The sequence below is a fragment of the Manis javanica genome, chromosome 3, assembly GCF_040802235.1.
Source record: "Manis javanica isolate MJ-LG chromosome 3, MJ_LKY, whole genome shotgun sequence".
NCBI classification, from domain to species: Eukaryota; Metazoa; Chordata; class Mammalia; order Pholidota; family Manidae; genus Manis; species Manis javanica.
The window spans coordinates 6,688,696-6,701,340 of record NC_133158.1 but is presented as its reverse complement, the minus strand read 5'-3'; the positions used below and the strand labels follow the sequence as shown (position 1 = coordinate 6,701,340).

Sequence of the window (12,645 nt, the reverse complement as noted above, 5' to 3'; positions counted from 1 at the left end):
CATTGTAAAAAGCAGTATGGAGATTTCTCAAAACACTGAAAAGAAAAATACACCATACAACCCAGCAATTCCATTCCTGGGAATTTACCCAACAAAAACAAAACCACTAATTCAGAAAGTTATATGAACCCCTATACTTACTGCAGAATTATTTATATTATTAGCTAAGATATGGAAGCAACTGAAGTGTCCATTGATGGATAAAGAAGAAGTGATACATATATGCAATGGAATATTATTCAGCCATAAAAAAGACTGACGTTTGACACTTGCAATATGGTTGGACCTAGAGGGTGTTACGAAAAGTGAAATAAGCCAGGCAAAGAAAGACAAGTACCATATGCTTACACTGATATGTCATATATAAAAAAACAAATGAACAAACTAAACATAAATAGACTTATAAACAGAGAGCAGATGGTTGTTAGCATGTGGGTGGGAGAACAGTAAAATAGGTGAAGGAGATAAAGAGGTACAAACTTCAAATTATAAAATCATTTTGTCATAGGGATGGAAGTGCAGCATAGGGAATATAGCTCACAATGCTGTCATATCTTTGTACGGTGACAGTAACTACACTTATGGTCAGCATTTAATAATGTATATAATTGATGGATCACCAAGTTCATCTGAAACCAATATAATATTGTATATAAACTATACTTGAATAAAAAAGTAAACATGGGGGAATATAAGAAAAGAACTACAGAAAGTATTCTGAGCTTACCGTTACTAGCAATCTGAAACACTTCCTTTAATGTCAGTATTTCTGGAAAAGTTCAAGAATAGTTTCAATTTAGCAAATTTATGAAATATCTCAAATTTTGTTTAGAAAATAGTAACTGCCATTTAAGCTACAACCAAAACTACAAATAATATTTCATATTTCAAAATTCAAAGTAAAAGAGTTTTTCTAAGTTTTCAGTTAGTCTATGGAACATTTACTTTCATTATCAACAGTTACACCAACAGAAAATCTTTTTGCCACAAATTAGTAATATGATACAAAAACAAAATTTTAAAACCACTGCATATTCTAAGATATGCAAATATTCTGACTTTGTACCAGAATCCATATTCTTAATTCATTTTTTTATACTGACTGTACTAATAAGTTCAAATGCTGAATAAGAAACAAAGAACATTTTATTGTTAACATAACAGTCAGTTCCCTTAGACTGAGAAAGGAGACCTTATTTCTTGACCTTGGAAATAATCATCCTGAGGATCACCACAATAAATATTAACTCCATCTCTAAAATACATTTGCCTTTATTCTATATATAATTTAAACACTTTAGCATCCACTGGTAAACAGTAGGCTCAAGGTTTAATTCTACCTACATATTTTGTAAATTAGTCTGTATGACTGTCTGAAATTGTAAATTATGAGAAAGCAGAGCCAATCCTATGAAACTCATTTTATAGCCAAGTAATCCTAAAAGGGGAAAAAAATAAACCACTGAAAACTACTTCGTCATGGGTTGCTAGATGTCCTCCCTGCTTTCTCCTCTCCAGCCCATAAACACACCTCCATCTCACATGCCACTGTCTCAGTTCAGGCCTTGGTCTCAACTCAGTGCACTCTCGTAACTCCCTAACCCATTGTCCTGGACACCAAATCCTCTCTTCCATCCTCCAGAAACAAAGGGATTGTGTCTCTCTACTTCTTAAAGACCTCTACCGGCTTCTCTCATTTTTAGCATGATCTCGGTTCAACTAACCTAGTTCCACATTTGTCTCCTGGCAGGTCCCAACACATACAACACTGCAGCCACACTGAATTTCCCAACTATTCTCAAAACAAGCCATGTATTTCTACCACTCTTATCTTTGTGTCTTCTAGTCCCTCTAATAGAACAATGACCCTTCTCCTGGCAGATTGTTCTTTATCAGCGCTCATGCCACATCCTTTGTGAAGCCTTTCTGACACCATCCTGAGTCCAGACAGCAGCTTACTCATTATAGGAGACAAGGTATTGTAATTATCTGTTTACCCATCTCCTTCTCTAGGCTTCCTCTAGGGAGATGACACAGTATTCCATACCAGTGTTCCTCAGTATCTGGTTTAACATCTAGCAAGAGTGCCTATAAATGTTTAGAGACTGAAGTACAAGTGGGAAAGCTGTAGTCAGAAACGGGAGAGAGTAATATGCAATTTACAAGCATTGATTTTCTGACAGCTAAGGAAAGGAAACATTAGCTTGACCTCAATACCTTTCAGATCTCTTTCTTTAAACTGGGTAATGGGGAACATCATGGCATCAGCAAGTTGTGTTGAAAGCACCGCATGACAAGAGCTAAGCTGGTAAAAGAAAGACCAAAAGGCCAAATAAGTAACTATATGGATATTTAACCAATGTTACATAAATTAAGCCAGTAAGGTGTTAATACATTTTACATAAGAGAGCACTAAAAATTATGTGATGTAGTACAAAATACTATATAGTAAAATTAATTCCATTTAAAACTCTTAGAAAAAAAATTGGATAACCTTGGATTTGACAATGATTTCTTATATATAATACCAAAAGCACAAGCATCAAAGGATACTATTAGACAACCCAAAGAATGTAAGAAAATATTTGCCAATTGCACATCTGATAAGGGACTTGTATTATCTAGAATCAAGAATTCCTAAATTCAGTAATTTAGATAAACCCAATTTTAAAATGGGCAAAGGTCTGAACACAGTAGTTCCCTTTTATCCACGGTTTCGCGCTCCATGGTTTCAGTTACCCACAGTCAACTGCAGCCAAGGAGCTGATTTTCCTTCTTCTGATGTGTCATCAGAAGATCATTAGTAGCCTAATGTTACTTGACAATGACTACATCATTCATCTTACTTCTTCTCATCATGAGGCATTTTACCACCTCATGTTATCACAAGAAGGGTGAGGGGTGAGTGCAGTACAGAAAGATATTCTGAGAGAGACCACATTCACACACTGTTACTACAGTTTATTTCTATATTTGTTCTATTTTATTGTTACAGATCTCTTACCATACCTTATTTTTAAATTAAACTTTTTCATAAGTATGTCTGTATAGGAAAAAATATAGCATATATAGGGCAGTACTACTGCAGTTTCAGGCATCCACTGGGGGTTTGGGAACATATCCCCTGAGGATAACGGCGGGACTAGTGTACACACTTCTTCAAAGATACACAAATGGCCAGTAAGCATAGGAAAATATGCTCAACATCATTAGTCATCAGGAAAATGCACATAAAAACTACCATGATACCAATTTACACCCAACTTAGATGGCTATAATTTTTTAAAAATGAAAATAACAATTGTTAGTGAGGATGTAGAAAAACTGGAACCCTCCTGCATTAGTGGTAGGATGTAAAATTGTGCAGTGGCTGTGGAAAACAATTTGGTGGTTCCTCAAAAAAACTAAACATAAAGTTACCATATGACCCAATAATCTACCATGGATATATATTGGAAAGAGCTGAAAACTGGTGCTCAAAAAACCTTATAAATGAATGTTCATAGCAGGACTAGTCACATTAGCCAAAAGGTAGAGAACCACCCAAATGTCCCTCAACTGATGAATGCCTAAATAAAATGTGGTATATTCATACAATGGAATTTAATTCAGCCAAAAAAAAGGAATGAAACTCTTATACATGCTACAGCACAGATGAACCTTGAAAGCATTCTGCTAATTGAAAGAAGACAGGACACAAAAATTCATAGATTGTATGAGCCCATTTATCTGAAATAGGCAAAACAGCCATATCCATGCAGACAGAAAGCAGGTTTGTAGTTGCCAGGAGCTGAGGGACTGGGGAGGGGTGGGGAATGACTGCTTAATGGGCACAGGGTTTCCTTTGGGATGATGAAGAAAACGCTCTGGCACATCAGTGGTAAAGCTGCACAACACTGTGTCTGAACTAATGTTATTAGGAGTAAATTTTACATTATGTATATTTTACCACAATTTAAAAAACTCCATTCCCTGTAAATATTTCTGTATATCGATCTGTGACAATACTTCGCTATAATGAGTTACTGAAATATTTCAAAAAATTGCTTTTCTATATAAGAGACTAGAAAAGACTGATCTAATGGCTCATGTGAAGTGATTTCACTGCACTAGCAGAGAACAGCAGATCTCCAAATATGTCTCACCAGCTTTCTTCCTCCTAGAATCGAGGTCTTTTCTTGGGGGTGGGAGTGGGGCCTGATGACTAGTGAGAGAAATTAAGGAATGATATTGGCTGTTCCGGATAGGAGGATTAGTGGACTGAATGGTAAGCTGTTGCGTGATGGCAAAGGGAAAAACCACAAAGAGCCTAGCTTCAGCTCCCAGATCACCTCCTCTCTGCCTACATCAGATGACACCATGAAAGACTGAATGTCCCAGGGACTGGGAGCAGAGAGAGCACATCTATATGCTTAGTCCTTGAAAACAATTTGTTTTAATCAGACAAAGTATTTCTTTATGAGATAGCCACCAAGATGTGAAAATAAGATCTTTCTTTAAACAGCTATCTTTTATAATAGAGATTTACTCATATTATCATAAAAGTTCCCCATAAAACCCAAACTTGATAACTTAATTATAAGACTGCTTTATCAAACAAAATAAAATAAGCACTTACCTCATCTATAACTTTTGAAAATTGTTGCAAAGTAGAGCTCATAACTTCATCATCACCACCCAAAGGAAAACGCTGAAAAGTAAGAAACAGAGATGAGGAAGAGGTCCAGTGCTGTATTTCTTAGGGAATGACATTATAATTTACATTTTAAAATAACTTCAGAAAACATCTAAAATTTTGAATAAGCTTTAAAAACGTCATTTTAATAAAATAGTGGAAGCTCACATTAGTAAACATTAGATGTTTGCTTAATAACCAATTAATGTGGCATATGGGAATGCACACCATACTAGGAGTTCAGAGATTTGGTTTAGCTTTAATTCCTCCAATAACCAGTTGTGTAACCTTTAGCAAGCCTCAGTTTCTTTATTTGTAAAGAGAGGTAAAGTAAATTCTGTGTCTAACATCAAATCATTAAAATTAGACATAAGGCTATAATGAAATTTCAATGGCATATAAAAATTACCTTCTGTGAATTCAAAAAAGTTTGGGCTTCTTGATGAGAAATTCTATCTATACAGATATTATCATATAAATGCATATTTTAAATTACATTTTTAAAACTTTCATGTATGATACCTGTTTTTCATATTCTTTTAAAAGTTTTGAAGTCAGGTGTGTTGCTGCACTTAATTCATTCTATGGGAAAAGATAAGCATTCAAATTAATACAGTATTACTGAGTAAGAGAAAAGTTTTAGTAGAAGATACCTATGCCACTTTTAGTCCTCATTTAACATAAATACTGTATAACGTTCTCTAAACCCCTCATGAAATCACTGGAAAGGGAACTAAAGGGAAACTCAAACCATGAAAACAAAACCATCAAGGAATTTTAGCAGTGTTCCAGGTGTGTGTGTTTTTTTAGCTAATAAAAATTATGCATTAAGTTCTTAATGCTTTGAAGCTACAAGTAAACTGTACATAATCTTTGCAAAATTTTAAGAGATTCTACGTTAAAGACTGATTATCTCTCTGGATGTTGAAACTAAGCCATGCACTTAATACTACACGATCAAAATGTAACAGACCTAGTCACAGAAATAGCAACATAGCCATATGAAGGAAATATTTTTTAAAGTTTTTTTTCAGTGATGAATATAATGACAAAAGTAACCTTTCTTTTATAAATTACTCTCTATGGTCAGAATCAAATCTTGAGAGACCTATCCCACGGAAAAAACATAAACTATCACAGCAACTTTTAAGCATAAAAAGAAAGTGTGAATCCCAAAAGAAGGGAAAATGAGAAGAAATGACACTTGTATACTTAATTAATCCCAAAGAGTTTACAATAGAACTCAGGTTGCTGTTAAGGCTTATAATTAAGGTATGTAAACATAGCCTCCAATCTTATGCCTAGTCAACAAAAATATCTAGTCATCTTCTTCTTAAATTAATTTCTCACTACCCTAGAGTGACATCTAATTTTTATTATCATCTTCTAACTAGACAGAGATAAACGACTTTCAAATCCTCTACTCAAAAAGAAAAAGTATTCTGTACGATTAAAACATGACTGGTGACAACACAAGGTTTTCAGTCAAATCTTAGGCTAAGCCCCATTACCAATGAGTTTCATTAAGAAAGCCCTTAACTGTGTTTGGGGAAAGGGGCACATGCTTCAATCTTCATCACTTTGTAGTGTTACAAACTATACACTAGTAATTGAACTGCAGTTCTGTATTACAAAATAGTTCACGGTCATTCATCCATTCAACAATAATTTTTACTATGAGCCTGGGACAGGGCTGGGCACCAGTAAACAAATAATGCCATCTCTGTCCTTAGAGGCTTAAAGATTCATTTTTAAAAAGCATTGAATCAGCTTTCAGCTTTTTACCTGTGCATCATAAATCCGATGCATAGCTTGATACAACTGGTTCATATAGTTGGAAATAGCTGTAGCATCTTCTTCAAATACACCCAGTAAAGATCTTGTCTGTACAAAATAAAAGCAATTAGGTTGGTTAACTATTACATAAATCAGATGGAAAAATGTTTTCTTCTAAAGGAAGGAAAAATCTTAGGATAAGAGAGCTCTAATAATTCTGAGTTTTAATCTATTTTATGTCTTTTGATAGTAATGCAAAGAAATCAGGATTCTTTGCTTTCAATTTTTCACTTAATTAAAAGAGGGATTTTCCAACTCTGTAACACAAACTTTAGAAGAACAACAATGGTACATTCTTCTGAATTAAAAAGTCTATAATTAAATTAAGGCCATATCAACAAAATGTTCAAGACTAAATTAACAATATTCCACATATAAATATTTTAAATTTCAGGATAACTTAGTATGATTATTTCTTTTTCCATCATCTATTATAATGGTGCCAAACCCTTCCCTGTCCTAATCCAAATTAATACCATAGTGCCGCTCCCCAAAACAGCTGATAAAACGCTAACTAGGTTTTTCTGAGTGCAGAATTTGGGGTTATTTTTTCTTCTCCTTCTTTATACATTTCTGTATTGTTAGGCCTTCTTTTTTTTTGCACACAATGTACACATAAAAATTATGCTCATTTTAAGGGGGAAAAACTTGTAATTAAATGTTAACAAATGTTAATAAAAAAGATCAGAGGTATGGAAACTCAGCACACCAAGCCAAGGTTTATTCAACTTTTTATGTCCCAAAGGCAGGGGAAGAATTAAAATACCAACAACCATTGAGAGAAACTTCAAATCTAAGCCTTGTATTTTTACTGTACAAATAATTTATGCCTCAGCCTTTTAAGTTGGTTTTTAAAAGTCAACTTATTCCTTAACTTCCTATTTTCAGAAAAAGAAGCTAAGTCAGTATGGTTTTTTAAAAAGCATAAAATCATTATGACAGCATATGAAGTCCATGTTCTCAGTCCTCTACTTCTCTATGCCCCAGAGATTTAGATCTGACAAATTCACTTTATTTTTTAGCTCTGTGCCCCACTCCCATTTCTCAAAGTGCTATTTTAAGATATAAAAAAGAAAGCATCAGGAAATCTTGTTTGGCTAGAGCCAATCTTAAAATCTGCCACCTAGTTTTCCCCCCCCGAACTTATTATTCTGATGCAAGGAATTACACATTTACGCAAAAACTTGTAGTGGAATTAAATTTAAACAACCTTCTTAGCCTCAAAGAGGGTTGAAACAGGTTCCCTACTTAAAGCTAGTAATATCATATTCAGTATTATATGATGACTGTTTTTTATAAGCTGCTACCTTTAAATAATGAATATGGTACCATTTCATTAAGTCCATGGCATTCACTGTGAGCTACATCACTGCTACATACTAGTATTAACACAGGCAAAACAATGCTGGCAATGAAGCTGTGATTTTAGATTTTCTTATGTTTGACAAACAGACCTTTAGACAGAATTTCATATATAATTCTCATTGAAACATAAAAAGGAAAACACAAGCAGTATAAATTTAATATAATCCTAAAATTTATTCACAGAGTTGAACTCTTGTGAGTCACTTCTCGACATGAGTTATCAATATCTACATTTTTCATCTAATATTATTCTGTGAGAGGTGACAATATTATTCTCTTAGAAGGGCTCCACATTTGTCCCCAATATTTTCTTCCAAACCACTGATATCCATTCACCAGGGTTTGATGGTGGCACTTGCTTCACCAGGTGACTATTTTCAGACAACAGGACTGATAATCCCTCATGTGGTTGTCAAACTGATTTGTTGGCTGAGTACTGAGAGGTTGCACTTGTCCATTCATGCTGCTCTGAGAAACAACCAAGTCTGTACATTTGCAAGCAATTACAAGTAAAACATCATCAACTCTAAGAAGCATCTTGATATCAGAGATGTTAAAGGTTGGGGTGGGGTTGGGGTTGGGTATATGTCTCATAATCTATGAGCATTTCATATGATGCCAAAGAACAAGCAAGCCTCCATTTGGGACTGGAGTTTGTCTTCACAGTTCTAGTATAGATAAATCTGTCATTGATAAGATATTTATGTACACATAAAAACAATTATTTTTGAAACATCATGTCAATTCTTACTAATTACAAAGTTTCATTTTGTTTGTTTTCAAAACAACATGTAAGCATGGACAAGGTATCTAGTGTAGTCTTAAAATGTTACCTTCAATGAAGATACAATAAAGGACTCATGAATATACAATGGGGAAGAGACACCCTCTTCAATAACTGGTCTTGGGAAAACTGGACAGCTACATACAAGAGAATGAAACTGGATTACTGTCTAACTCCATACACAAAAGTAAACTCAAAATGGATCAAGACATAAGACCATAAAACTCTTAGAGGAAAACATAGGCAAAAATCTCTTGAACCATAAGCATGAGCGATTTTTTCCTGGACACATCTCCTTGGGCAAGGGAAACACAATAAAAAATGCACAAGTGGGACTACATGAAACTGAAGAGCTTCTGTACCGTAGAGGACACCAGCAGAACAAAAGGCAACCTACAGTATAGAATATATTCACAAATGGTTCACCATTAAGGGGTTAACATCCAAAATATATAAAGAATTCATACACCTCAACACACACACATACACACACACAAAAAAAAACCTGATTAAAAAATGGGTGGAGGACCTGAAAAGACACTTCTCTGTAGAAGAAATTCAGATGGCCAACAGGCACATGAAAAGATGCTCCACATCGCTCATCATTAGGGAAATGCAAATCAGAACCACAATGAGATATCGCCTCACTCCAGTTAGAATGGCCACCATCCAAAAGACAAGAAATAACAAGGCAAGGATGTGGAGAAATGGGAACCCTCCTTCACTTTGGGTGGGAATATAAATTGGTAGAACCATTGTGGAAAGTAGTATGGAGGTTCCTCAAAATACTAAAAATAGAAAAACCAAATGACCCAGTAGTTCCATTTCTAGGAATTTACCTGAAGAAAACAAAACCCCTGATTTGAAAAGATATATGCACCCCTATGTACATTATCACATTATGTACAATAGCCAAGCTGTGGAAGCAACCAAAGTGTCCAACAGATGAATGGATAAACATGTGGTATACATGTGCAATGGAATATTATCCAGCCATTAAAAAGAATCTTGCCATTTTTGACAACATGGATGGACCTAGAGGGTATTATGCTAAGTGAAATAAGCCAGGCAGGAGAAAGACAAGTACCATATGATTTCACTTATTTGTGGATATAAAAATAAAACAAAATGAACAAAATAGCAGTAGACTTATAGATACTGAGAAGTTACTGGTGGTTACCTTGGAGGGTGGGGTTGGGGAAGGGGAAGAGTGAGGGGGATAAAGGGGCACAAAAATTCTCAATCATAATATAAGTTGGTCACAGGGATAGTAGTACAGGGTAGAGAATATAGTCAATGATTCTGTAACATCTTCCTATATTGACAGATAGTAACTGCACTGTTGGGGGGAGGATTTAATGATATGTGTAACTGTTGAACCACTGTGTTGTATACTTGAAACTAACATAAGATATGATACTGCAATAAAAAAAGAAAAAACACTGTTGCCTCAACAGATAATATGATCTCTTGCAGACTAGTAGGCTTGGGCAAGAATTCTAAAAATGTTTGTTTGATCAGCTGGATTTGGATGAACAAATTTTCCCCTTTTTAAAAAAAGGATAACTGTAATTCAGGATAGTCTTTCGTGAATCCCAGGTTCTAACTTTTTACATAGCAAATGGCAGGCCACTTTTGATTAAAAGCAAATGATCTAATAAAAACTTATCTATATTAGGAGGTTTCAACTTTTTCATACTCTTTGTTACTCAGCTCCTATCCTAAATAGTCCAAAGAGAACAAAAATATATGGTCAAAAGCATTAATCTACGGAAAGCCTCTAAAAGTCCAACAACAGGACAAACTGTTAAATCGGTTAAGGAAACATTCTGAGTTACATTCAGAATATAGTATGTGAAGATACTTAAGCTATAAGGTGGTTAAAGCCAAATAAAAATTATGCACACTGTAATCTCAGTTACATTAAAATGCTTAAGAAAAAAAACTAGAGAAAAGAAAGCAAGCTGTTAATAGGATTACAGTGTGTTTTCTGTACCTTCCAATTTCTCTGAAACAAACATTTTTCTAGTAGGTACAAAAATAAAAACATTCACTATCTATAACAGCTGAGCTTCAGAGAAGCTGAGTGACTTGCCCTAAAGCAGAAGGTACTAAGTAGCAGTGCAGACTAAAAACCCTTACATTCTGAATCCCATATCCCAGGCTTTCCTTCTTGCAACCGTTTCCTCCTAAGAATTACTTTCAAGCATCTTTCCATTCTAAGTCCCAGTTATCACAACTAATTCTCCTGAATGCTACCTAGTTCAAATTTATTATTTCTTGAAATTGGAAGAGTATCAGTATGGCTATTTCATTCAAGGTACTGTACAACTGATACGAATGTGGCACATGCTTGTAAACAGAAAAAAATACTCAAGTTGTAAACTAATTGTGTGAAAAGTTCAAGAAATTAGGCAGATGGGTCAAGACATTTATATCCTCCTCACTAATCATGGCAAGGGCATCATGCTACCCATTCTGAGCTGTGTATCATCTTTATGGGCAATAAAAGCAAGACCAGATAAAAGAAAAAAGGTGAGGTAACCTGTTGAGTCTTATATAATAAAGTGAAAGGACAAAGTGCACCTGACCAATACATCCCACAACATTTTTGCAAAACGTCTGAAACACATAGAGCTTAGACTTTACATCACGAAGTTATAAATCATGAAGAATCTGAACTGGCGGTGAAGATAAGCCAAGACAGGCGTTTCTGTGTCCGTAAAGGCCGATAAGAGTGCATTACCAGCAAGCAACTGGCTAGTGGCCTTATCTTCAGCATTAAAACACCCAAATCAATTCCACAATCAGGGCCCAATTTCAACTTGGCAATTAAAACTGGCACACATCCCATGGCAGACGTGTCACACAGGAAAAGGGAAATCTAACCCTTTTCTCCTTTTGGGGCCATACTAAACTGTGAAGACAACATGAAATATGTGCGAACGTGGTTCTAAATGCACTTTTCAGAAAATCCTCTTCGTTCTAAGTGGTAGCCAACTAGCAACATCGTCTTCTCCGATCGCTTCAGTTATTGTTAAAAGGAAGGCTTCGGGAGGAAGTTTCGCCGTGCCAGTGACAGTCTTTTACAGAGCTGACTTCACCCTCTGTATCGAAAACCCAAGAAATCGTTACGTCTTCCTAGCCTGTCTCTTGACTGTAGAGCAACCACCCCAGCATCACCGCGAAGCACAAACACGGGCTTTTATTTTGGTGAGTGGGCCAGGACCCAGCCTGCACGGGCGCCGTCCCTCCCACGCCGCGCACAGCGGGTGACAGGTCGGCCCGACCGCGCGCGGGGACGCTCCGCACCCGCGAACCCACAGCCTTCCGGCATCCGCCGAGAAAAAGGGCCCTTTTCCTTCCCCCAGCTGGGTCAGAAAGCATTAAATAAGCCTGCCGGGCGTCTTCTCCGAAGACATCTTCGGGACAGATCACTCGCCGCACGGCGCTAACGACACACTTTCGGTCAAACACGAGTCGCCGCGCGGACGTGACCCCGGGCCCCCGGCAAAGGCGGCAGCGGCTCGGTCGCCGCCCACCGACGGCCCAGATCCCGCGAAGGCGCTCGGCCCAGCAGCGCAGGCCCACCCGGACCTCGGCGGGCGGCCGGCCCCAGCAGCGCAGGGCGCGGCCCGCGACGGGCGGGGCAGGGCGGCGGCGCCCACCTGGGCCGGGACGGCACCTGCGGCCCCGGCGGCACAGGCCCTGGTCGGCCCCCCCGCGCCCTCCCCCGCCGCCCGCGCCTCACCTGCGGGCTGTCCTCCAGCGTCTCCTCGATGGGCAGCTTGTCGATTCCCGGCATCGTGGCGGAAGGAGGGCGGCAGCGAACACCGCGGCCGCCCACAGCAGCTCAGCCCAGCCCGCCCTCTCGCAGGCGCCGACACCGTCGCCGCCCGCGCAGCCCTCCCCTGCAGCCGAGCGGGAAATCCCGCCCCCCTGCCTCCTTGCCCCGCCTCCCGGCACGCTCGTTGGCTCGCGGCGA

The 12,645-nt window shown here is 37.7% G+C and overlaps 1 protein-coding gene across 2 annotated transcripts in view; it reads right to left on the bottom strand.

Moving 5' to 3' along the window:
* The window catches only part of APPL1 (adaptor protein, phosphotyrosine interacting with PH domain and leucine zipper 1), a 33,729-nt gene extending 21,146 nt beyond the window's left edge, over window positions 1–12,583 (bottom strand). The window contains exons 1-6 of one of the 2 annotated variants that reach the window (XM_037019129.2): window positions 12,412–12,583; window positions 6,461–6,559; window positions 5,198–5,257; window positions 4,619–4,690; window positions 2,218–2,305; window positions 728–769 (exon numbers count right to left, since the gene is read on the bottom strand). In XM_037019129.2, coding sequence (XP_036875024.1) covers window positions 728–769; window positions 2,218–2,305; window positions 4,619–4,690; window positions 5,198–5,257; window positions 6,461–6,559; window positions 12,412–12,465 — 415 coding nt within the window. In that variant the 5' untranslated portion in view covers window positions 12,466–12,583. The remainder of the gene's footprint in view (window positions 1–727; window positions 770–2,217; window positions 2,306–4,618; window positions 4,691–5,197; window positions 5,258–6,460; window positions 6,560–12,411) is intronic. The other variant, XM_037019128.2, reaches the window with a different exon arrangement.
* Window positions 12,584–12,645: the final 62 nt, after the last annotated feature.